The sequence below is a fragment of the Rhincodon typus genome, chromosome 7, assembly GCF_021869965.1.
Source record: "Rhincodon typus isolate 14 chromosome 7, sRhiTyp1.1, whole genome shotgun sequence".
In the NCBI taxonomy this organism is placed as follows: domain Eukaryota; kingdom Metazoa; phylum Chordata; class Chondrichthyes; order Orectolobiformes; family Rhincodontidae; genus Rhincodon; species Rhincodon typus.
In genome coordinates, this window is record NC_063338.1 from 53336772 (window position 1) to 53360624 (window position 23853).

At 39.5% G+C, this 23853-nt stretch overlaps 1 protein-coding gene across 1 annotated transcript in view; it reads right to left on the reverse strand.

Annotated features, from left to right (window-relative positions):
- LOC109912785 (activin receptor type-1) overlaps positions 1–23853 on the reverse strand; it is a 98393-nt gene that overhangs the window by 2883 nt on the left and 71657 nt on the right. The window contains exons 6-9 of the mRNA XM_048599182.1: positions 19867–20013; positions 10395–10670; positions 5299–5496; positions 1347–1477 (exon numbers count right to left, since the gene is read on the reverse strand). Coding sequence (XP_048455139.1) covers positions 1347–1477; positions 5299–5496; positions 10395–10670; positions 19867–20013 — 752 coding nt within the window. The remainder of the gene's footprint in view (positions 1–1346; positions 1478–5298; positions 5497–10394; positions 10671–19866; positions 20014–23853) is intronic.

Consider the following 23853-nt stretch of genomic DNA (forward strand, 5'->3'; position numbering starts at 1 on the left):
TGATGCTGCCTGGCCTGCTGTGTTCATCCAGCTCCACACCTTGTTATTCTAATAAATCTCTCTGCACCCTGTCTGTTGCTATCACGTCTCTCATGTGGATTCCAGAACTGCACACAATATTCTAGCTGTGGCCTAACCAATGTTTTGTACAGTTCCAGCATATCCTCCCTGCTCTTAAATTCTATGCCTTAGCTAATAATGTCAAGTATGCCTTCTTAACCACTTCATCTACCTGTACTGCTACTTTAAGGGACCAGTGCACATGCACACCAAGGTCTCTCTGATTCTTGGTGCTTCCCAGGGTCCTACCTTTCATCGTGTATTCCTTTGCCTGGTTTATCCTGCCCAGGTACATCCCTGAGGACTGAATTTCATTTAATAAATCCAGCTGATGCAGTGAATCAAACTGAGCAGCACTTCAGTCAACAATAAAGATGTGCCAGATGGTGAAAAATGTCTCAAGAATGCTGCTCCAAAAGGTGAAATTTTTAAAAATAGCCAAACAGAAAAAGGTAAAAATCGCCAAAAACAAAAATCACCAATTGCCTTGCTGAAAAAAACTTCACATAGTGTTTGTTGTGCACACCATGACATCAACACAATGAGTTGGAGATGCCAGCATGAATGGGAGTTGCAAACCCAAAGCAAATTCATGCAAAATTCATTCATGTTCCCTCAATGGTGCAGAAGTACACCCTAAAATAGATAAGCCTGTTTCTTAAACATATTGTACCCGACACAGAGGAAAAATCTGTTCAATTCTTATATTTTAACATTATGAAGTTCTAGTTTTTCAATTTTTTTTCCTCATTGTGGGTTATTCAATTTTCTCATGAAATTATTCCAGTGCATGCCTAACAAATTTAAGTGGCATGACTTGCACACTCGAATCACATCTGGAGCACCACATGTAGAATAGCTTTAAAGAGCAGGCCCAAGTAGATTCGCTGAACTGATTTTTGACAGAAGGGATTGTTTTTTGGAGGAATTTCTGACTGTAACCGGTGTACATAGTATAACAGCCCAAAACTACAAATGTTCTATAAAATTTCATTTATGGCAGTCTCATTTTTCTTTACATAAACTTCTTGTTTAAAGTAATTAGCAGCTACTACTTCCATCAGTACATTTTACTGCAATAGATTCCAGTTAGTTTTAGTAATACTACATTTTTCCCAGGTTTCTATTATGCATTAATTCAATTTTAACTTTGCATATCAAGAATATCCCAGCAGTATATTTTAATTTATATTAATTGAAGACTGTTAATAAAACATATCAATTAACAGAGAATCAACTCTCAATATTGAATATTTTAATGGTTGTGGTAAAACATCCATACTAACCGGATCTGAAAACCATCTGTTGGGAATATTTGGTCTTTGTTGATCCAAACAAATCACTTTTTTCATATCATCAAAACCAGGATCATTAGGAACAAGGTCATAAAATGGAGGTTTATAATCTTCAACAATACCTAAATAAAAACAATATTTGATTAGAGAATTAAAGATGCATATTAAGATGCAAACGCTGCTGATCTAGCATTTCAATCTCCAAACACCATTTTTTGTTAAAAAGCAAGAATCAGATCAGGCAACTAATTTTAGAATAGGTCTACAAACTTATCCAGTTTCCCTGGATGTTAAAGTCTTCTGGCTGTCCACAGGGAAATTCACCTCCGCAACCGTTTCAAATATTGTAAACATTGAATTATTTGTCAATATTTGTGAAACAAATGTACAATGGACAGTATTTAGATGTCTGAATTTAATGATTTGAAAGTGAAACCAGAAACACACTGAACACAAAAATCACTCATTTGGTTCTAAAATTAATATTACAGGTCTATCCAACAAGAACTTCTAAAATAAAAATCAATATATTGTGAATCCTGGAAATCTGAAACAAACAGAATGCTGGAGAAACTCAGCAAGTTTGGCAGCATTTGTGGAGTGAGAAACAGAATTAACCTTGTGAGTCCAATATTGGTCTTCTTCAGAACTAAGGATGGAGGACTTTTAAAAACCCATGCAAAAATCTGGAAAACTGCGGAAACTAAATATACAATGTTTTAGCTAAGTTAAGGTCATAATCCAGGCTCTCTCAGAAAAATCACTGAATTGAGCTGCTGATGGGTTCTCACGACTCTTACACCATAACCCTATGCAATTCTGTACGTTACGGATGAGAAAACCAGTCTAACTGGTGATGAATCAAGGCAGGAAAACGCCAATTAAAAAAAACACGAGCTGGGGAAGATGGCACATGATCCTTGTGTGCCAGGAAAAATATGACAAAAAGAATATGAGATAAATCCAATGCAAAATAAATTATAATATTTGAAACTAACTCCCTACTGACCAGAGAGCCAAAGCACAAAATCGCACCTTATTTAGGTCTAATTGACAATAACAGTTGGAAAGCCCATAAGAATGAATGGCATGAAGTAAAAATGTCATCCTAGTTGGAGCTGTGCAGGGTGCTCTTTAGGTATTGGGGATAAAAAATAAAATGGAAATGAGGTATCTTTACTTTGAGTTCTTAAGGAGGGTCATTGGACTCAAAACATCAGTTTTGTTTCTCTCTCCCACAGGTGCTGCCAGACTTGCCGAGTTTCTGCAACAATTTCTGTTTTTATTTCTTTAGTCTGTAGCTGGCAACCTGCTTAGACGATGCTTAATGCTGGTATTAGGTGCTTGAAAAGAAGTACCTCTGTGCGAACATGGCTTACCCTGAGAAGTACAAAGATTTATCAAAATACATGACATTCTATAATTGGAACCAAGAACCATGTAGTTGATAAATATTCCAATCATCACATTTATTTATACAATTTATTTCTTCAATCTAAGCAATAATATGGTGAACCACATCACCTTTCCCTAATGGGCAGATCTTTATTTTGTCATTAGCACCTACTATGGATATACACCTTGTCTTCTGTACGCCCATTAATCCTCCCGTTGTTTTGTTTGTTCTATGATGCTTTGATCTCCAATCTTTCACTTTACCCTCACGCGCCCTCTGTTCCACTCCACCCACCTTTTCCAATAACGTAAAACCCATACCTTCTATATTTCTCTATTTCCAAAGTTAACAACAGTCAACAAATTCATCCAGGAAAAGAGCCCTCAGGTTAATAGATAATGGTATTCTAAACCATGATGCTTCACTGCTACAATAAGAAAATCTTCAAACTGGATTGGAGAATACTATTTCAAAAACAAAGGACAATGGCAGCACAGAGTTAGCAGTTTGCTTCTGAATGTGCATCTAATGGCAAAATCTCCTTTCATTAATACGAATCATTAACAAGGCAGTTCTTGTCAGATTAGAATAACTAACACATCTGGGGAGAATGCAAGCGTGTACAAGGTTCACCATCCACTATGTTTCCCATAAACCTTGGTGGCATGATGTAGCCAGTGGGTAAATTGTGTATGCCCAAGTGATGCAACATGTGATGTAATATCTAATTCCAGAGATTCTGACAGATCAAATTTTCAGCAAATTATTCTCTGCTCCACTTCAACTCAGGCAATAATCAAACAATAATAATTGGTTTTACCACAAGCAAAATGATTATGTTGTGCATATTTCCAAAGCATGGTCCATGTATCATAATGGTTGAAAATGCAAATATATACAATAGGTTCTTCCTTCTGCACAATGGTAGATTAAAGACCAATTTTAAAACATAAATGACAGAACTTCAGCAAGGAAAAGTCTGTCAAATCACAGAAGTGTTTTGTGGCCAGTAGTTTCTGGGAATTCTATTAAGTATAAATCTTAACATTAACTTAAATTATAAATAGAACAGCAGGTAAACCAACACAAGTCAGACATGCTATTTGCTAATTATTGTATGTAAAATAAAAAGTCTGGAAAAGTCACTGTGCCCAATGAATTCTGAGAAATGTATGAAGTATAGAGCTTTTTTTTAAGTAAAATGGTAAACAGAACAGCAGTTTTCTCTGAAATGACATTGCCTAATGCATCAGAGTTTAAACAAAGTAATAGAGACGGTACATACAGGGGATTTGGACAGAGGAAATGCAATCCATAGCTAATGCTCGAACAATGGTTGTGCTACTGAAAATAAACACTCGACACCTGCTATTTCTGTGAACACTTAAAAATCACCTTCACCTTACGGATTGCTTTTAAAATAATTGGAACATATTACTTCAATTAGGTAAGATAAAAACAGATTTTCTCACATGGCCAATTTACATAAGCAGCAGCTCTGAGCATTATTAACATTTTGAGTAAAATCTTTTTTTATTATGATGAGGTTTAAGGTACAATCTGCAAGACCATCAATCACGGCCTCTATAAACATTACACAACCTATGTTATGTATGAATGATGGTTGCTGGGTGATAATTTTAAACTTCTCCTTCACTGACCTTGGGAGGGAAAAAATTCAAGTATGTACCATTTCAACATGATTATTGTTACTTTAGAGAATCTTGGCGTTGTTTCTTAAAAATGCAAAGAGCTTTCCATATCAATGGGATCAAAGGCTTTGATATTTACGCAATCCATAAAACCACAGGAAATAGGAACAGGAATAGGCTGTTCAACCCCTTGAGCCTGCTCCCCTATTCAGCAGGACCGTGGCCAGATCGAACACCCTTCACATCCATTTTCCTGCCCTTTCTCCATAACGCTTGAGTCCCTGACTGATTAAGAATCTATATATCTCAGCCATAAATATATGCAAAGATTCTGCTTCCACAGCTCTCCGAAGAAAGGAGTTCCAAAGACTTTTAAACTGGTGTCCCTTAATCCTGAAGCTATGCCCTCTTGTCCTAGTCTCTCTCATGAAGGGAAACATCCTCTCAGCATTTACTCTGTCAAGCTCCTTAAGAATCCTATTTGTTTCAATAAGATCACCTCTCACTCTTCTAAAATCCAATCAGTAGAGTCCCTACCTATTTAACCTTTGCTCAGAAGACAATCTCTCCACACCAAGATCATCCTAGTCAACATTCTCTGAACTGCTTCCAATGAAGTAATTTTTTTTCTTAAATAAGGGGACTAAAATGCCCACAATACTCAAATGTGGTCTCACTAGCACCTGTACAGTTGCAGTAAGACTTTCCTATTTTAATACTCTGACCCTTGTGAAATAAGGCTCCACATTCCATTAGCCTTCCTGATTACCTTTTGCATCTGTGTGCTAGCTTTCTGTATTTCATGCAAAAATATCCCCAAGTCTCTTTGTGTTGTAGTTTTCAGTGATAGTATTCTCACAGTTGTTACAGTCAATGAAACCATGCAAGCACTCACCATTGCTAATTGTTCTCCTTGCTACTTCCCACAAGACTAGACCAAAGGCCCAGATGTCCACCCTCCTATAGGAATCAAACAGATTCACTTGAATTGTTTCATCCAATATTTCAGGTGCCATATATCGCTTGGTCCCTACCCTGGGATTATTGCCAACATCCAAATGATTAGTACACTGGGAATGCATCACAGCAAGACCTGAAAAACAAATGCAAAACAAGTTACAACAAAATTTTGCAGAATACCATGAGGGATCAGAACAATGGGTCAATTAACTCAACAGTTCACTTAAAATTATTCTGAAGCAGCTTTCACTTTTCATCCTTCACCACTATTTTGCAGATAAGCCAACTGAACATCTGAACAACACTGTAACAATGGTTTCAGACGTCGATATGCATTTTCTGCAGTCATTCTCACGTATTTTATTGAATTGGATTAGCTTTATTGTCATGTGTACTCAAACGAGTACAGTGAAAAGTTGATAAGTCACCACTTACAGCACCATCTTAGGTACAAAGGTATAAACCTTAGTTACGGAATAGAGAAGTGAAGAAAAAAAGTTACATTACAGCTAAAAGCAATATAATCATTAGTCAGAAAAACAAGAAGTTAAAAAGACAAATAGACAGTGTCTCTCCAAGGGCTTTCAACAGCAGACCAGCACAGGGGGCCTCCACATGGTCTAACCACTGGCTGCCACCACCATGCACCGCACAGGGCGACTGGCATCATCGCTTTGGGCCGCCTACCACCGCCCCTGCTTTGGAGGCCAGGGCCGCGTATCCAAGGTCTTGAGAAGGGAGGTAAAGAGGAAGAAAAAGAATGGGTACAGCAGATGAACACCAGCTGCAGGTCCTACTTTGCTGCCACCTTACCAGAAGAACACAGCATGGTTGCAATACTACTATACTTTATTCATAGCTAGAGAGTGAAGGACTGCTTGGAAGAGGGGAATGGAGCACAGCAAGGACACGTAGTACTGGGTAATGAAGCAAATCAAGAAGGAAATCTGAAAGTAGCGGGCACTCTCTAACGTTACTCCTTTTCTAAAAGAACCAGCGATAAGACTGTAAATTAACACAGTCTGTAAGACATCTGGGGAAATACCAAGAACTGGACTGGGATCTGTCCCTCACTCAAAAGACACTCAGTGGCTGATCATGGGATCGAACATCATCAGGATGGGAGTCACCCACTCAGAACCACCTCTGCCCATTATGCCAATCTCCATCACTGGTAATCATAACCCATAAACCTCCTTTTACCTTTACTCACAAAGAGCCTGGGTCCCTCTGTGATCCTGGGCCTCAGGTGGGTACATTAACGGCCATTGTCTCCCTAATGATGTTTGGATCCGAGGAAGGCCTACACCTCCCCAGTTAAGGGGATGGCTTCCTCTGTCCTCTTCGTCATGGCAATTTAATCTTTCAACTTTGCATTCAAGTGAAAATGCTAATTAGCTTTGATACCAAAACTCCTAGAATTGGACAGGTTAGTGCATAGCTCAGACATGTCTTTGTTCCATTAGTTTCCCTGGTAATTTTCTCTATTAATAACTTGTTTTTGTCATCTTTTCCTCTCTACCCATTCATTTTCTAATATTGTGATGCATTGTGTATGCAAAATATTTGTTCAAAGCCTCTACTTCTTTATTTTCCATTATTGATTCCGCAGTTTCACACTCTGAAAGACGAACACTCATGTTAACTGACCTCTTCCTTTTAATATATGTTGAGAAGCTTTTGCTGTTTCTTTACTTGCTAGCTTCTTTTCATATTGTAATTTCTCCCTATAAAATTCATCCTGTGCTTGTTTCTAAAATTGACTCAATCTTCAAGCCCACCATTAATTTTCTTTGCATTGTGCACCTTTGCTTTCACTTTGGTACTATTCTTAAATTGCTTAGTTAACCACAGATATGGAAACTTTTTTGTAGGGTCTTCCTTTCTTAATAAAATAGATCCTTGTTGGGCTTTGCAAATCTTCCTAAGGTATCTATCACTGCTTCTCTGCCTTACCTTTTAAATGCATTTCCATGACCTCTTTAACCAACTCAGTTCAAGAGCCTCGATTATTTTGCATCGAAATTGATTTGGAGGAGGGATCAGACTGCAATGTGTCTGAAATGGCTGATGATGCAAGAGTAGGTGGGAGGGCATGTTGTGATGAAGACGTAAGAAATCTGCACAGGCCGAGTGAGTGGGCAAAAGCTTGGCAGATGGAGGTTAATACAGCAAAGTGTGAGGTCATGCACTTTCTTAGATGAATTATTTAAATTATTATTTAAATGAAGAGAAATTCCAAAAAATTACAGCACAGAGGGATCTGGGTATTTTGATGCAACAAGTAATTAAGAAGGAAAGTGGAATTCTGGCCATTATTGTTAGGGGATTAGGGTTTAAAAATACTAAAGTCTTGTTACAACTGTACAGCATGTTAGTGAGGCCACAACTGGAGTACTGTGTAAAGTTCTTGTCCCCATTTTTAAGATCATCATCGGCAATCACTCTCTAATGAGTATGATTGTCCACCTAGGAAATTCCATGTCACTGGTCATAGGTTCCATGAGTCCTTGTGCAGCTGATGAGCCTGATCCTACAGCCACATCTCCGGACACCCTTTTAGCAGGTGTTTGTGAGGTGGAATTGATCCTTAGCCTTGAGATCGTTGGCATTCCTTTGCGGTTCCTTATCTATACTTCCTGTTGCTGACTGGTGTTCTCAAAGAATTGTGTTCCTTCTCACAGGAGTTTCTTCCAAGTTGGTTGCTTCTGAATGAGGATCTCCCATATGTTAATGTTGCATTTCTTGAGGGAGTCTCTGAAATGCTTCCTCTGTGTTCCTGTCATTAGAGTGTGCCTTCCCTGAGTTGGGCAAAGATGATATGTGTGTTGATTTGTAACAGCATTCCCATGTTAAAGGATATCCTACACAAGGCATCTACCTTGACGAATTTAACCTCCCCTACCCCACACACACAAAAAAAAACAAGCTCTGTGGCAAGAGGTGACAGTCATAGGACTGAGAGATCTGGAAGGCTCTAGCTTCAGACTGGCACATAGGCGGTGGAGTTTGACTCAGTTGTTTCGTTCTTGGAGTAGAAACAGCAGGGTGTTTCAGCAGCTTTCTTCATGACTGAGCAGCTCTCTTCAGGATCCGCTCTGCCCACCTCACACAGGGAAGGGGCTAGAAAAGGTATCCTAACATTAGTCTGTTCCATCACCAACCCGGCTGGAAAACCATATCCAATGGGCTCATCTACCTGTTGTCTGAAAATCAAAGTGAAGCTCAGTCTTGGAGCCTACAATATATGAACCCTATGAACAATGAGCAAAACAATCATCCAGGTGAATAACTGCCCCTGGTTGCCTGTGAACTCAGGCACTTCAACATCGAGTCTCCGGGAGGGTAGTGATCTCAAAGAGCAGGCAAAGGACAGCTGAGGGAAGAAGGTAGTGGTTAAACCTTCTTCTGGAGAGGAAAACCCACAGATGCATGGAATTGGATTCGCTATCAAGAACAAACTCAATAACCGACTCTCGGAGCTCCTGTTGGCATCAGCGATCACCTCATGACTCTCCATCTACAACTTGCCAAGAAGTAGCAGGCAACAGTCATGAGTGCCTATGCTCCAGCCCTTAATACCATAGAGTCCAAAAAAGACTCCTACTCCACCCTGGACAGCATACTTACCAACATCTCCAAGGAAGATAAACATAAGATGTATTGGTATCGGAAGCTGTTCAAAAGAGATTCACTACCAACTCCTGGGATGAAGGTGTTGACTTACCCAGAACGGCTAGAAGGTTAGTCCTTTATCCATTAGAGTTTACAAAAATGAGGGATAGCCTTATTGAAACACAAGATTTTGAAAGGGCTTGACAGGGTAGATGTTGAGTTGGAATTTCCACTAGTGGGGGAAATCTCAAACTAAAGGACATAGCAACAAAATAAGGGGCATTTACTTAAAACTGAGATGTGATGCAATTTATTTACCCAGAGTGTAGTGACTCTATAGGTTTCTCAACCCCAATGTGTTGTAGAGGTTGGATCATTGAAAGTATTTCAAGAGGAGGGAGATGGATTTTTAAAATAATCAAGGAGTTGGATGCAATGAGGAACTGGCATGAAAGAGGAGTTGAGGCCTGGAACAGATGAGCAATGATCTTATCGAATGACAGAGCAGGTTTGAGGGGATGAATGTCCTCCTCCCTCTCCTATTTCTTATGTCTCTATCTTCATACCTTTATAACTTGCCTTTATTTAAGTTTAAATCACTAGTTTCAGACCACATTTCTTACCCTAAAACTGAATGTGTACTTATTGTATGCTCCCTCTTGCTTAGAGGATGCCTTTCTTGGAAGTAATTAAACAATAGTTTCTCATGGCATATTACCAGCACTGAAATATCCATTAGTAGAACTTCCTATTGATATTCCAGACCAGGATTAAAACATATGAACATATTGACAAAAATTAAAATCAGCTGCAACCCAAGAAAGAATAAATCCTATATTCCAGAAGTACTTAATTCGTTCTAAAGTACTTTGTGCTGCTTTTACATTATGTAAAAGACTATAGGAAAGCTAATCTTTTCATGAAACAAAATGCATCTCAATCTCAAGCAACAGCCCATGCCTTTGGTGAAATTTAAAATTCGTGAAATCTGTCTTTGAAAGGTAGTGTCAATATGATGGCCATAAAACTACCATTGATTGGTGTCAAACCCATGCAGTTTACCAATGTGTATTCATGAAAGAAATCTGCCATCCTTACTTGGTCTGGCCAGTAGGTAACTCCAGATTCAAAGCAATGTGGTTTACTCCTGACTACCTGCAAGCCAGTCAGTTCAAGAGTATTTCAAGGTGGGCAAAAAATGATGGCCTTTGCCAGACAGACTCATTTCCCATGAGAGAATAAACAAAAGAACATTTTTGGTTTAGAAACAAACATTCCAAGCCCATTAATCTTAAAACTGTATCAGCACATTTATTTTAAATTGGTTAGCAACACAAATCGCTGTGGCTTAAACCTCACTGAAGACAGGATTGACAGCAAGAGCCTTCACAGTATACCAGAAGAAGAAGTACTTACCTAAATCTGCAATGCAGCACTGTCCATTCTCCTTAACAAGGATGTTTTTGCTTTTAAGATCTCGATGTGCAATTGCAACTTTCCCCTGTGTCCCAATGATTTCTGTATGCAAGTGCGTTAGACCACTAGCAGTAGACAATGATAATCGTAAGCATCCTACAGTGTCCAGAGTTGTGTGCTGTAGGTAGTCATAGAGTGATCCTGCCTCATGATAATGGGTAATCAGCCATAGCTGCGTGCTGGAATTTCTGGATGTCATGTCAGAGGCAATAAAACCTACAGGGGAAAGAAACAAAATGTATAATTTATAACTTTCGTAAGTATTGAACGATGTTCCACAATAATTTTGAATACTATATTAAGCTGGTTTTATATGTTAAATAAATGCCACTTACACCTCTAATTACTTTAAAAGTATTATTATTTAACAAAGTACAAATAAAACTATTTCCATGAGGATTCAACAATGAAAGGAGGGAAGGGGATTGTGTTAAGTTTAAGGAGCTATGGAGTGAGTTAATATAGAAACATAGCAGCAGTGTAGACCATTCGGCCCTTTGAGCCTGCTCTGCCATTCAATGTTACCATGGGTTATCATCCAACTCAGTACCCTGTTTTACTTTCTCCCCATACCTTGATCCCTTCTGCACTAAGAACTATATTTAACTCCTTCTTGAAAACATTCAATATTTTGGCCTTGATCATTTTCTGTGGCAGAAAATTCCACAGGCTCACCACTCTCTGGGCGCAGAAATTTCTCCTCATCTCAGTCCTTAACAGCCTACCCCATAATATGCAGAAATTAAAATGTAGTAGTCTCTGAATTACACTCTCTAACAAGAGGTATAATGGGAGGATATAGGAGATTGATGTTTGGCTACAGATATAGTGCAAAAGAGACAGCCTCAAATTCCTAGGACAATAGGACCACTTCTGTGGGAAGAGGACCCTGTTCAAGATGGAGAGACTGTACCTGAATAGAGTTGGCACTGATATCCTTGGCAGGTGGATAGTGTGTTACAAAGAAGACATAAGGTATACGAAGGGTTGGCAGAGACAATTAGAGTTACAAAAAACTCAAAATTAGATCAGATCATTAAAAATTCAAAAGGAGGACAAAGTCTGGTTTGGAATGCATGTGTAAATGCAAAATGTGGTTAGTACCATTGGTGAGCTGCAGTTGCAAATAACCAGGTGGGAACATGGGGAAGCGACAATAAGTGAGAGTCGGCTTCAAACATAAAGTGGAAGATTTGACATTTCATGGCTCAGATACTCAGCAAAGACTGAGAAAGGGCAAGCATGAGGAGATGGTAGCAGTTTTGATTCAGGTATATATTAGTGCGAGAAAGAATGTCCTCGAGGATCATTGATAAAAACCTCTCTCATTGGAGTTTAAATAAATTGCAGGAAATTCTGCACCGGGTAACTCACCTCTTGTCTCTCCAGTACCTGACCACAATCTACAAGGCATAAGTCAGGAGTGTAATGGAATACTCTCAACTTGCCTGGATGGGTACAGCTCCACCATTACTGAAGAAGCTTAACACCATAGAAGACAAAGCAGCTAGCTTGATTGGCATCACATCACCATGTTCAATATTCATTGGTGAGAGCTCGATTCCGGCAGAGTTTTTTTACTCGAAGCAGCAATGTTGTCTCTCATAACATAAGAAACTGGGTGTGTACATCGCGGTATTGAAGAATCCAACGAGCATTTATTACAGCTACCTACTATGTATAAACATTACATTCTTCAAACACATACATGTCTGGGATAACATTAAGCTCTGAGGTTACGAGCAACAAAGTGCTTCCAGTAGAATGTTAGGCCTCAAGTAATCAGAGGGAAGGTGGAGTATGAGATCTTTGTAGGATTGAGCAATTTTTCAACAATTAATCATTTTGATTTGGTTAAGCTGGTGAGGAATTAAATTACATTCTGTATCAGTGGGATTAGTTACAAACACTTTTTGTAAGGAAGAAAACCATTAACTTCAGGTGAAAACTACGGTCATTGGTTTATGATTTCATTGTTTTATGGCTGTTAGTGTAAACTTAGGCCAATACACAAGAGAATGCTCGGTGGCAAAGGGATTTTAGACACGACACAGCTCTTTTTTAAAATATTTTAGTTTTTCAACTTAAAGTATTTAGCAGGTTCCTTGGATAACACAAGAAGCCTGAGTGGTCTTTGGAAAATAGCTAAGGTATATATTTAAAAAACATTTTCCCTTATAAAATGGATCAATGACTAGTGGAACAGGGGGTGGGTGCAGAGATTTATGGTACAATGCAGGAGGTTTGGAGGGGATGGGTATCTGAAACCATAAGCCATAAGGCATAGGAGCAGAAATTAGGCCATTCGGCCCTTCGGGTCTGCTCCACCATTCAAACATAGCTGATATGTTTTTCAACCCCATTCTCCTGCTTTCTCCCCATAATCCTTGATCACCTTGATAATCAAAAACCTATCTATCTCTGTCTTAAATATACTCAATCACCTGGCCTCCATTGCCTTCTGTAGCAATGAGTTTCATAGATTTACCACTCTCTGGCTGAAGAGGTTTCTCCTGATCTCCATTCTAAAAAGTCTTCCCTTTAGTCTCAGACTGTGCCCTCAGGTCCGAGTCACTCCTACCAATGGAAACATCTTCTCAACATCCACTCTATCCAGGCCTTTCAGTATTCTGTAAGTTTCAATTAGATCTCCCCTCATCCTTCTAAACTCGATCAAGTATAGACCCAGAGACCTCAAGCGTTCCTCATATGTTAAGCCTTTCATTCCTGGGATTATTCTCATGAACCTCCTCTTGACCCACTCCAAGGCCCGTACATCCTTCCTGAGGTATTGGGCCCAAAATTACTCACAATACTCCAGATGTGGTTTGACCAGAGCAGAGCAGAGCAAACACACTACCTGAGAAGGGTGGCATAGGCAGAAACCATTACATTGAAGTAGTATTTAGATGATGTGCCGAGTGCAAGAAAATGAGACTAGAATAGATAGATGCTTGATGACTTGAACAGACATGATGGACCAAAGGGCCTCATTCCACACAACAAAACTCTGACTCTATGTCAACCTAGTCAATCCAAAATTGCTTGTGAGCTATTCATACATGAATAAGACAATTAGAGTCTCTGATCATGCAGAGCGGATGGTGATTTGCAAGGGTCATTAAATAAATGATTCTTGGTGGCTTAGCACAGAAAAAAGATTGAAAGACAAGGGGGACTTCAGTCCACAACAAAAAAGAGAACTGTGCTCTGTCTATCCCTTCAAGTATTTTGTAGGTTTCAATGAGATCACCTGTCATTCTTCGAAACTCTAGAAATCATAGGCCCAGTTTGCCCAATCCTTCTTCAAAGGACAGTCCTGCCACCCAGGAACATGTCTTTTGAAATTTCATTGCACTCCCTCTGTGACAATAATATCTTTCTTACAATCAAGGAAACCAAAACTACACACAGTACTTCAGGTGTGATCTAACCAAGCTCCTATACAATTGAAGGAAGGCTTCTCTACTCCTGTACCCTTGCATTCCACTAGCCTTCCTAATAGCTTTTTGGACTTGCATGTTAACCTTCGGTGACTTATTAACAAATACACCCAGGTCCCTTTACACATCTACACTTTCTAACCTGTCACCATTTAAGAAATACTCTGCACATCTGTTTTTCCAACTAAAGTGGATACTTTTACATTTTTCCACATTATATTCCATCTACCATGAAAATGCAAGCTTTCAGAGCTCAGCTTCTTCCTCAGGCGTAGTGTGAAAGAGAGGGTACAAAACACAATTTATAAGCAGAAAGGTAACAACCCTAAAACTCTCAATGAATCTTTAATCAGTTTGGAAGGAGACTACTGATTAAAATGCAAAATCCAGGTTTATTTCAAGTCATTGTCCTGAGATAACTAAAGGTTTTATCGATGTATACGAGAGGTGACATCTCAGGTCAGACAATGCATTTTGTTTGAAGTCTTGCTTAGAATCTATGTTTTAAACTGCCGTCAGGTTTTTTTTGAGCAAAACAGAATGTATTTGCAACTACACAAACATCTTGGATGAAATAATTTGTGTGTGTCAGTGTATGTACCTCTGTGTGTGTGTGTGTGTGTGTGTGTGTGTGTGTATGTGCCTGTGTGTGTGCGTGTGTGTCTCAGCATACGTGCCTGTGCGTGTGTGTGTCAGCGTACGTGCCTGTGCGTGTGTGTGTCAGTGTACGTGCCTGTGTGTGTGTGTGTCAGCGTACGTGCCTGTGCGTGCGTGTGTCTCAGCGTACGTGCCTGTGCGTGTGTGTGTGTGTCAGCGTACGTGCGTGTGCGTGTGTGTGTCAGTGTATGTGCCTGTGCATGTGTGTGATCAGTGTATGTGCCTCTGTGTGTGTGTGTGTCAGTGTATGTGCCTGTGTGTGTGTCAGCGTACATGCCTGTGCGTGTGTGTTTGTGTGTCAGTGTATGTGCATGTGTGTGTGTGTGTATGTGCCTCTGTGCGTGTGCGTGTCAGTGTATGTGCCTGTGTGTGTGTGTGTGTGTCAGTGTATGTGCCTGTGTGTGTGTGCGTGTGTGTGTCAGTGTATGTGCCTGTGTGTGTGTGTGTGTGTCAGTGTGTGTGTGTGTGTGTCAGTGTATGTGCCTGTGTGTGTGTGTGTGGCAGTGTATGTGCCTGTGTGTGTGTGTGTGTGTGTGTGTGTGTCAGTGTATGTGCCTGTGTGTGTGTCAGTGTATGTGCCTCTGTGTGTGTGTGTGTGTACGCACACACGCGCTCGCTTGAGAAAGTGCGAGTGTGAGAGATCACTGAAACAAATTTCATCCCACCAGACTTACCATGGCCTACCCTTTAGTATCAGTCTCATTCTTGGACACACGCACTTCCATCAAGGACAGACACCTCAGTACCTTACTCTACTGCAAACCTACAGATAACTTCATGATGCTGCACTTCTCTAGCTTCCACCCTAAACATATTAAAGAAACTATCCCCTGCAGACAAGCCCTACACGTACACAGGATCTGCTCAAATGAGGGGGACACGTGATGGACACCTGAAGGTGCTCAAAGATGCCCTCATAAGAACAGCATATGATGCTCAACTCATTGATCGCCAATTCTGTCATGCCACAGTGAAAAACCATAATGAGGTCCTCATAAGACAGACACAAGATACGACCAATGGGATACCTTCATTGTTCAGTACTTCTCCAGGGCGGAGAAACTACGTCATGTTCTTCGCAGCCTTCGCCATATTATCAATGACGATGAGCACCTCACCATGATCTTCCCCATGCCTCCAATTCTCACCTTCAAACAGCTGCCAAACCTTAAACAGACCATGGTTCACGGCAAACTACCCAAGCTTTCGGGAAAACATTGACCACAACACCATTTAACCGTGTCATGGCAACCTCTGCAAGTCCTGCCAGATCATTGACATGGACACTACTATCACATGTGGGAACATGACCCACCACGTGCACAGCAGATACTCATGTGACTCAGCCAATGTTGTCTATCTCATACGCTGCAGGCAAGGACACACACGTGAAGTATTTAATTCAAGATGTTTGTGCAGTTGTAGATATATTCTGTTTTGCTCAAAAATTACAGCTGACCCCAGTTTAAAACATAGACAGATTGTAAGCAAGACCTCATACACAAAATGCATTGTCTGACCTGAGATGTCACCTCTTGTATACATTGATAAAGCCTTTAATTATTTCGGAACAATGACATGACAGGAATCTGGATTTTGTATTTTAATCAGTAGTCTCCTTCCTAACTGATTAAAGATACAATGAGAGGTGGCCAGTTTTAGGGCTGTTACCTTTCTGCTTATAAATTCTGTATCTTATATACTCTCTCTCACACACTAAGCTGAGAAAGGAGCTGAGCTCTGAAAACTTGTGTTTTCAAATAAACCTGGTGTCGTGTCATTTTTGATTTTGTTTTCTGTCTGTTAGCCTGTCACTGATCCATGCCAGTATATTACCTCCTATTCTATGTGCTTTAATTTTTCTAACCAGCCTCCAGTGAGTGATCTTATCAAAAGCCTTCTGCAAATCTCAGGACATTACAGCTATTGATTCTCCTTGTATCAATTTTGTTCTTGGCATGTTCAAAAGAATTGTTCAACAAGTTTGTCAAACACTATTATTTCCCATCCACAGATCCATGCTGATGATGCACAATCAGATCATTATCAAGTCACATTCAGAACCTTTACAATAGATTTCAGCATTTTTCCTGCTACTGATGTGAGGCTGACAGGTTTCTGGTTCCCAGCTTTCTCCCTCATTCCCTTAAATAGTGGGGGAACATTGATTCCTGTGGATTGGAAATTCACATTCAGGAACCTATAGAATTTTAGAAGATAATCACCATTATATCAATTATCTCTACAGCCACCTTAATACTCCTGGATGTAGAATATCAGGTCCTGGGGATTTTATCAACTTTCAGGCCCATTAATTTCTCCAATATGATTTTGTTGTACGTGCCAACTTCCTTCAACTCCTCATTCTCCCTAGACACTTGGGTCTCTACTTCTGGAAGATTTCTTCCCCCGTGATAACAGAAAAGTAGTCATTTTGCTTGTCCACCATTTCTCTGGCCTCCTTTATAACTTTGCCTCACAATGGAGCCACATTTATTTCAGCCAAATGTTCCTTGTTTACACACCTATAAAACTTCGACAGTCCTTTGTTTTGCTAGATTGTTTTCATATTCTATTTTCCCTTTCCTTATCAGTTTCATGGTCTTTCTTTGCTGTGTTCTATACACCTTACATTTATTAATATTTCTGGCCATGTTATAAGCCTTTTCTTTTAATCTTGTACAATCCTGAACTTCCTTTGTCAGCCACAGTTGACTGACCTATTTGAGTTTTTGTACCTTGATGAAATGTACAGTTGCTATAAAACACATAAAAGCCCTTTATTCTCATGTACATTTAAAAACCCTAACCCTAATATACTTTTTAAATGTATTTTCGCAATGCACCCCAACCACTTTGTGCTTCACAATTTCATTTAAATGTAATACCTTTGCTTCACAATCAACTACTTCATTTTCAAGCATAGTGTAAAATTCTATCACATTGTGGTCACCCATCCTGAGATTGTTAATTAGCAACTTCTTATTACATAATACTAGATGTAAAGTAGCACTTCTTGTAGTTGGCTCCTTAACATTTTGCTGTAGAAAACCAGCCCTAACGTGCTTTAGAAAATTGTTATAGATATAGAAAATCTATAACTAAATCCAATCAAAGTCTGCTATCCCTAGCTGTTTCTTACCTCCAACCAAACAGATTCCATATTCTTCCAGTCTGAGGCCCTCCCTTACTAATGTACTGATCCCATCCATTATTATCAGTGCAACTCCACCTTGTTTTCCTTCATGTCTGTCCTTCCTAAATGTTGCATATCCTTGAATATTCAGTTCAGTTGCACAGGAAAATATTAATAAAGTCAAATGCAAGTCCCTTACACAGTCAGAAGCTGGAGAAATTATATTGGGGAGAGAAAGAAATGGCAGAAGAATTGAACACATACTTTGGTTCTGTTGTCACAAAAGAGAGCACAAATAACCTCCCAAAAATATTAGGGAACTAAGTGTCATTTTGGAGGGCAGAATTGAAGGAAATTAGTATGAGTAAGAAAATGGTGCTGGGAAATTCAACAGTTAATGAATAACAAGTCACCAGGGGCTGAAAAATCCGAAACCCAGAGTAAAACAAAGTGACCCTGAAAATATTAGATGCATTGGTGATCAACTTGGATGGCAAATAGATCCTCACTGTTTAACAAGGGAGGTAGAGACAAAACAGAGAATTATAGACCAGTTAACCTGACATTGGTAGTGAGAAAATGTTGGAGTTTTTCATAAAATCTGTAATAACAAAACATTTGGTTAGCATTAATGGGATGGGACAAAGCCAGCTTGGGTTTATTAAAGGTAAATCATGCTTAACAATCTACTGCAGTATTCAGGAAGTAACTAGGAGAATAGACAAGGGACAACTAGTGGGTGTGGGGTAATTGGATTTACAGAGGCTTTTGATAAGAGTAGTGGGCAAGATTAAAGCACATGGGATAGGGTTTATATATTAGCATGATTGAGAATTGGTTGACAGACAGGAAACAGAAAATGGCAATAAATGGATCTTTTTTGAAGTGGTAAGCAGTGTTTAATAGGGTACTGCAAGAGTCAGTGCTTGCACCCCAGCTATTCACAATGTATAGAAATTATTTGAATGCGTAAACCAAATGCAACATGTAATGACACAAAACTGGACAGGATTGAGAGCTGTGAGGAGTGTGCAAGGAGGCTTCAAAGTAATTTAAACAAGTTGATTGAATGGGCAAACACGTGAAAGATTCTGCACAAAGTCGTTAAATGTGAAATTGTATATTTCGCTGTGAGAAAAGTATTATTTAAATGGTGATATATTGAGAAATGTGGATGTACAAAGGGATCTCAGTGTCCTTGTACACCAGTCAATAAAACCGGACAGGCAGGTGTAGCAAGCAATTAGGAAGGTATATTGGCTAAAATAAAGGCCAAGGATTTGAGTTCAGAATAGAGATGTCTTATGGCAGTTATACAGGGCCTTGGTGAGACCACACTGAAGTATCGCATGCAGTTTTAGTCTCCCTACCTAAGATAGGCTATACCTGTCATAGTGGGAATGTGGCAGAGTTCACTAGACTTATATTGGGGATGACAGGACTATCCTATAAGGAGAGATTGGTTCAACTGGGTCTATTCAGTACAGTTTAGAAGCATCTGATTGCAACATATAGAATTCTAACAAGGCTGTACAGACTAGAGGCAGGGAGAATGTTTTCCCTGTTTGGGCAGTCTAGAACCAACGAACAGTCTCAGGATATAGGATTGACCATTTAGGACTGAGGTGAGGAAACATTTCTTCACTCAGAGGGTGGTGAAGCTGTAGAGCTGTAGAATTCTGTACCAGAGAAGGCAATAGATGCCAAATCACCGAATATATTCAAGAAAGAAATCGATAAATGAGTTTACAGGCATTGAGGGGTACAAGGAGAAAGAGGATCTGCCATGATCACATTGAATAGTGGAGCAGGCTCAAAATAGCTACTCCTGCACCCAGTCTCTATGTTCCCAGTACTGGGTCACCATATTAGTCGTGGTTCTGTGATGGCAATTAAATTGTACCTGTGTATCTTCATTTGTGCCTTCAGACTGTCTCCCTTATTGCAAATGTAGCATGTGTTCAGGCAGTGTGCCCTTAACTTGTTTTTGTCTGTTTGAAATAATTCCACTTTCGAACCATATTTGATGTCTGCTTCATTTATTCTTTCTTCTAGACTCCCTAGCATCTTTGACTCTCTCTTACCAACTTTTCCAATTTGAGCTACCCTTTGGGTTTTTTAAAAAAAGAAAATCAATGCAATTTTAATTTTAGACATTCAAGATGGTACAACTCACCTAAAATATTTTCATTTCTCAACAACACACTGTTATAGATTTCAGTCTCTCTGAACCAAGATCTTTCATCTCGGGAAGAAAATATCTTGACTGCCACGTTTTCCCCTTGCCACTGACCCCGCCAAACCTCTCCAAAGCGTCCCTTGCCTGTGAAACAGAACACAAAAGAAATGCCAAATTACATTAAAAGAGAATTTGTACACGTCAACACGTTCCCAAAACAGCACCTGACTATCATACTGATAACCGGTTGCTTGAATAAATTCACTCAGTGGAAGATGAGAAGTGAAGGCATGGAGATACAAGAGCTCAGTGACATTAAAGGTCACCTCCCGGCTCTGCTTGTGTTTTGCTTTAAGCTTCAGTATTCTCAGAAAATCACTAAGCCTTGTATCCTCACTGCCAGAACATTAAGTTTGCATTTAAAATCATTCCTAACGTGCCCTGATCAGATAACAGGAAGGAAGGAAATTCTAAAGGAGGCAAAATAACCATAGATTTAAAAAATAAGGTCAGACAGCATCCGAGAAACAGGAAAGTCACAGTGACTTGGTGACAATAAGGACTGCAGATGCTGGAAGCCAGATTCTGGCTGAAATATCTGAATCCCAGAGTACTAAACAAAGTAGCCCTGGAAATATTGGATACATTGGTGATCATCTTCCAAAACGCCTTAGACTCTGGAGCAATTCCACAGATTAGAGGATGGCTAACGTAACTTCTGTTTAACAAGGAAGATAGAGACAAAACAGAGAGTTAGAGACCAGTAAGGGGGAGCCAATGGCCTAGTGGTATTATCACTGAACTATTAATCCAGACACCTGGATAACATGCTGGAGACCTTGGTTCAAATCCCGCCACGGCAGATGGTGGGATTTGAATTCAATAAATATCTGGAATTAAGAATCTAATGATGACCGTGAATCCATTGTTGATTCTTAGGAAAATCCCATCTGGTTCACTAATGTCCTTTAGGGAGGGAAACTGCCATCCTTATCTGGTCTGGTCTGGTCTGGTCTGCATGTGATTCCAGACCTACAGCAATGTGGTTGACTCTTAACTGCCCTCTGGGCAATTAGGGATGGGCCAGAAATGCTGCCTAGCCGGCGATGCCCTCATCCCATGAATGAATAAAGGAAAAAAAAAGTTAATCTGACATCAGTAGTGGGAAAATGTTGGAGTCTACTATAAAATCTGTAATAACAAAACATTTGGTTAGCATTAATGGGATTGGACAAAGCCAGCTTGGGTTTATTAAAGGTAAATCATGCTTAACAAATCTACCGGAGTTTTCAAGAAGTAACTAGGAGAATAGACAAGGGACAACTAGTGGGTGTGGTTTAACTGGATTTACAGAGGCTTTTGATAAGACTAGTGGGTAAGATTAAAGCACATGGGATAGGGGTTTATATATTAGCATGATTGAGAATTGGTTGACAGACAGGAAATAGACAATGGCAATAAATGGATCTTCTTTGAAGTGGTAAGCAGTGTTTAATAGGGTACTGCAAAAACCAGTGCTTGCACCCCAGCTATTCACAATGTATAGAAATTATTTGAATGTGTAAACCAAATGCAACATGTAATGACACAAAACTGGACAGGATTGAGAGCTGTGAGGAGTGTGCAAGGAGGCTTCAAAGTAATTTAAACAAGTTGACTGAATAGGCGAACATGTGAAAGATTCTGCACAAAGTCGTTAAATGTGAAGTTGTATATTTCACTGTGAAAAGAGGTATTATTTAAATGGTGATATATTTAGAAATGTGGATGTACAAAGGAATCTCAGGATTCCAGTCTGACCTGCTGTGCTTTTCCAGCCTCACACCTACAGACTCTGGCCTCGAGCATCTGCAGTCCTTATTGCCTCCAAAGAGTTAAAAAGAAGTTTGGTTTTACGAAAAGGTAATTTTCATGGATAGTCTTTCTGCTGTTTCTATAAAAAAAAAATCTGCTGGTACTCTGGATTTCTCATATTTGGTCATTGCTTTCTTAAACCTCTCTTCACAACCAATCCTAATAGCAGCTTGCATTCTGCAGACACCTCAACACAAACCATGGCCTCTTTCAGTGCTGCATCGCTTGACTTGTGACGGGACAATAGAAATTCCTTTCACATACTCTGGGACGGAGGAAGGATTTTTTAAAGTTTTTTTGAGATGCATTTTGAGGTCCATTAATGTACCTCTCACAGAGAGCTCTGGTATGTCAGAAGTTACAGTAAACCACTCATGGTGTTGATCATCTAGAAGCCAATAAATATTTTGAAGTTACAGATTTCATAAAAATGACAAAAGTAGTCTTTGTACAATAACTCTTGCCTTGTTTGAAACAGTAGATGACTGTAGAATTGGCATGTCTGCTTTTCTTTAGCAGGAAACAGGGCAGCTTTACATTTGTAGTCGGATTTCTGAACACTGACTGTAACATTCTTGAAAATAAATAATACTTCATTACACAGTCACCCTCATCTGTAAACTAACTTTAGTTTCGAAATTTTAAGTTAACTTGATAAAAATGTTTTAGTGTGATCCAGGGCAAAGAAAAAAACCCCCACATAGTACAAAAAAAGGACTGCTCTGTTTAACCACCAGATGGTGCACTTCACCACCAGTCCTGAAAGCCCAGCCCTCCAAAACCCATATCCTATTCTTTGATCGTAAAAGCTTTGAAAAGAAAAAATATATCAGAACAAAATCAGGAAAATCAGAATATCAGAAGCCACCAACCTTCATGGCCATTCTACCCTCTCGAGAATATGTGCCAGTGAGGACCAGAATTATCAGGAATAAAACCCTTTCCCAAATCATTAAAAGCTTTGGAACCTTTGGCTGTGATTTTAATGGAGGGCTTTTCTTTTGGCAGGTGAGTTTTGATATCGTTTCCTTCTGCACCTGAATTGTGAACAATGTATTTTTAAACTCTGGAATTAATTTGAATGCCATAAACTGACTTCGCAACAATTTCAGGCAGAAATGCTGAAAAACTTCCCACTGAAGAGCTGTGGTATGGGCCATGCCCTAGGAGTTCCTACAATCAGAGTTGGCGGTGGAAGCAGAATGAGATCAACGCAGGAAGATTTTCAATTTCACAAGAAGCTCAGTGCAGTATTCCTGCTTCAACTGGAATCCACAAGGAAATAAAAGCACATCTTTGGGTCTAATATAGTGCCAAGTTGAACTGATGATTATTTCCCAATCAGGACTCCAAAGTTCAAATTTCAGTCAAAATACATATTCAATTAAGGATGCGCGGGGGCCCTAGCTTCCTGCCACTTTGACAGATAGATAAAATGCATCAGGCTCAGCAGTTTTAGGATGGGGAGGTAGCTTAGCAATTTTAAACTACCTACCTGTTCGTGCTCTTTACTTATAATGTAATAATGTAATTTAGTTTAATAACTTCTGTGGGTTGTAACCGCTAGCTGTAAAGGGTTAAGTTAAATTCATTTGTATATTCTTAACAATTCACATGAATCCCATCGGTTTGTCTACATCCACAGCCCATGACTGGATTTGTTTCATTGTTGAAAAAGCATTTTACAAGCAATGAAAGCAGGAATCCAAGATTAGACTCTGGCTTTTTTAAAAATTCATTTATTCATAGGACGGAGGCATCATTAACCAGGCCAGCAATTATTGCCCACCTCTAATTGCCCAGAGAACAGATTAAGAGTTAACCAGGTCCAAGAGTTCAGATAGCAGTTTCCTTCTCTGAAAGACATTCATGAACGAGATGGGTTTTTCCCAAACATCAACAATGTTTTTATGGCCATCCTTAGACTCCTGGTTCCAGATTCTGATAGAATTTGAATTCTATCAAACACAGGTCCCCAGAACATTACCTGGGTTGCTGGATTAATAGTCTAGTAATAATCTTTAGGGGAGGTGATGACCTAGTGGTATCATCACTGGATTGTTAATCTAGAGACACAGGTAATATTCTGGGGATAGCAGGAACTGCAGATGCTGGAGAATCTGAGATAAC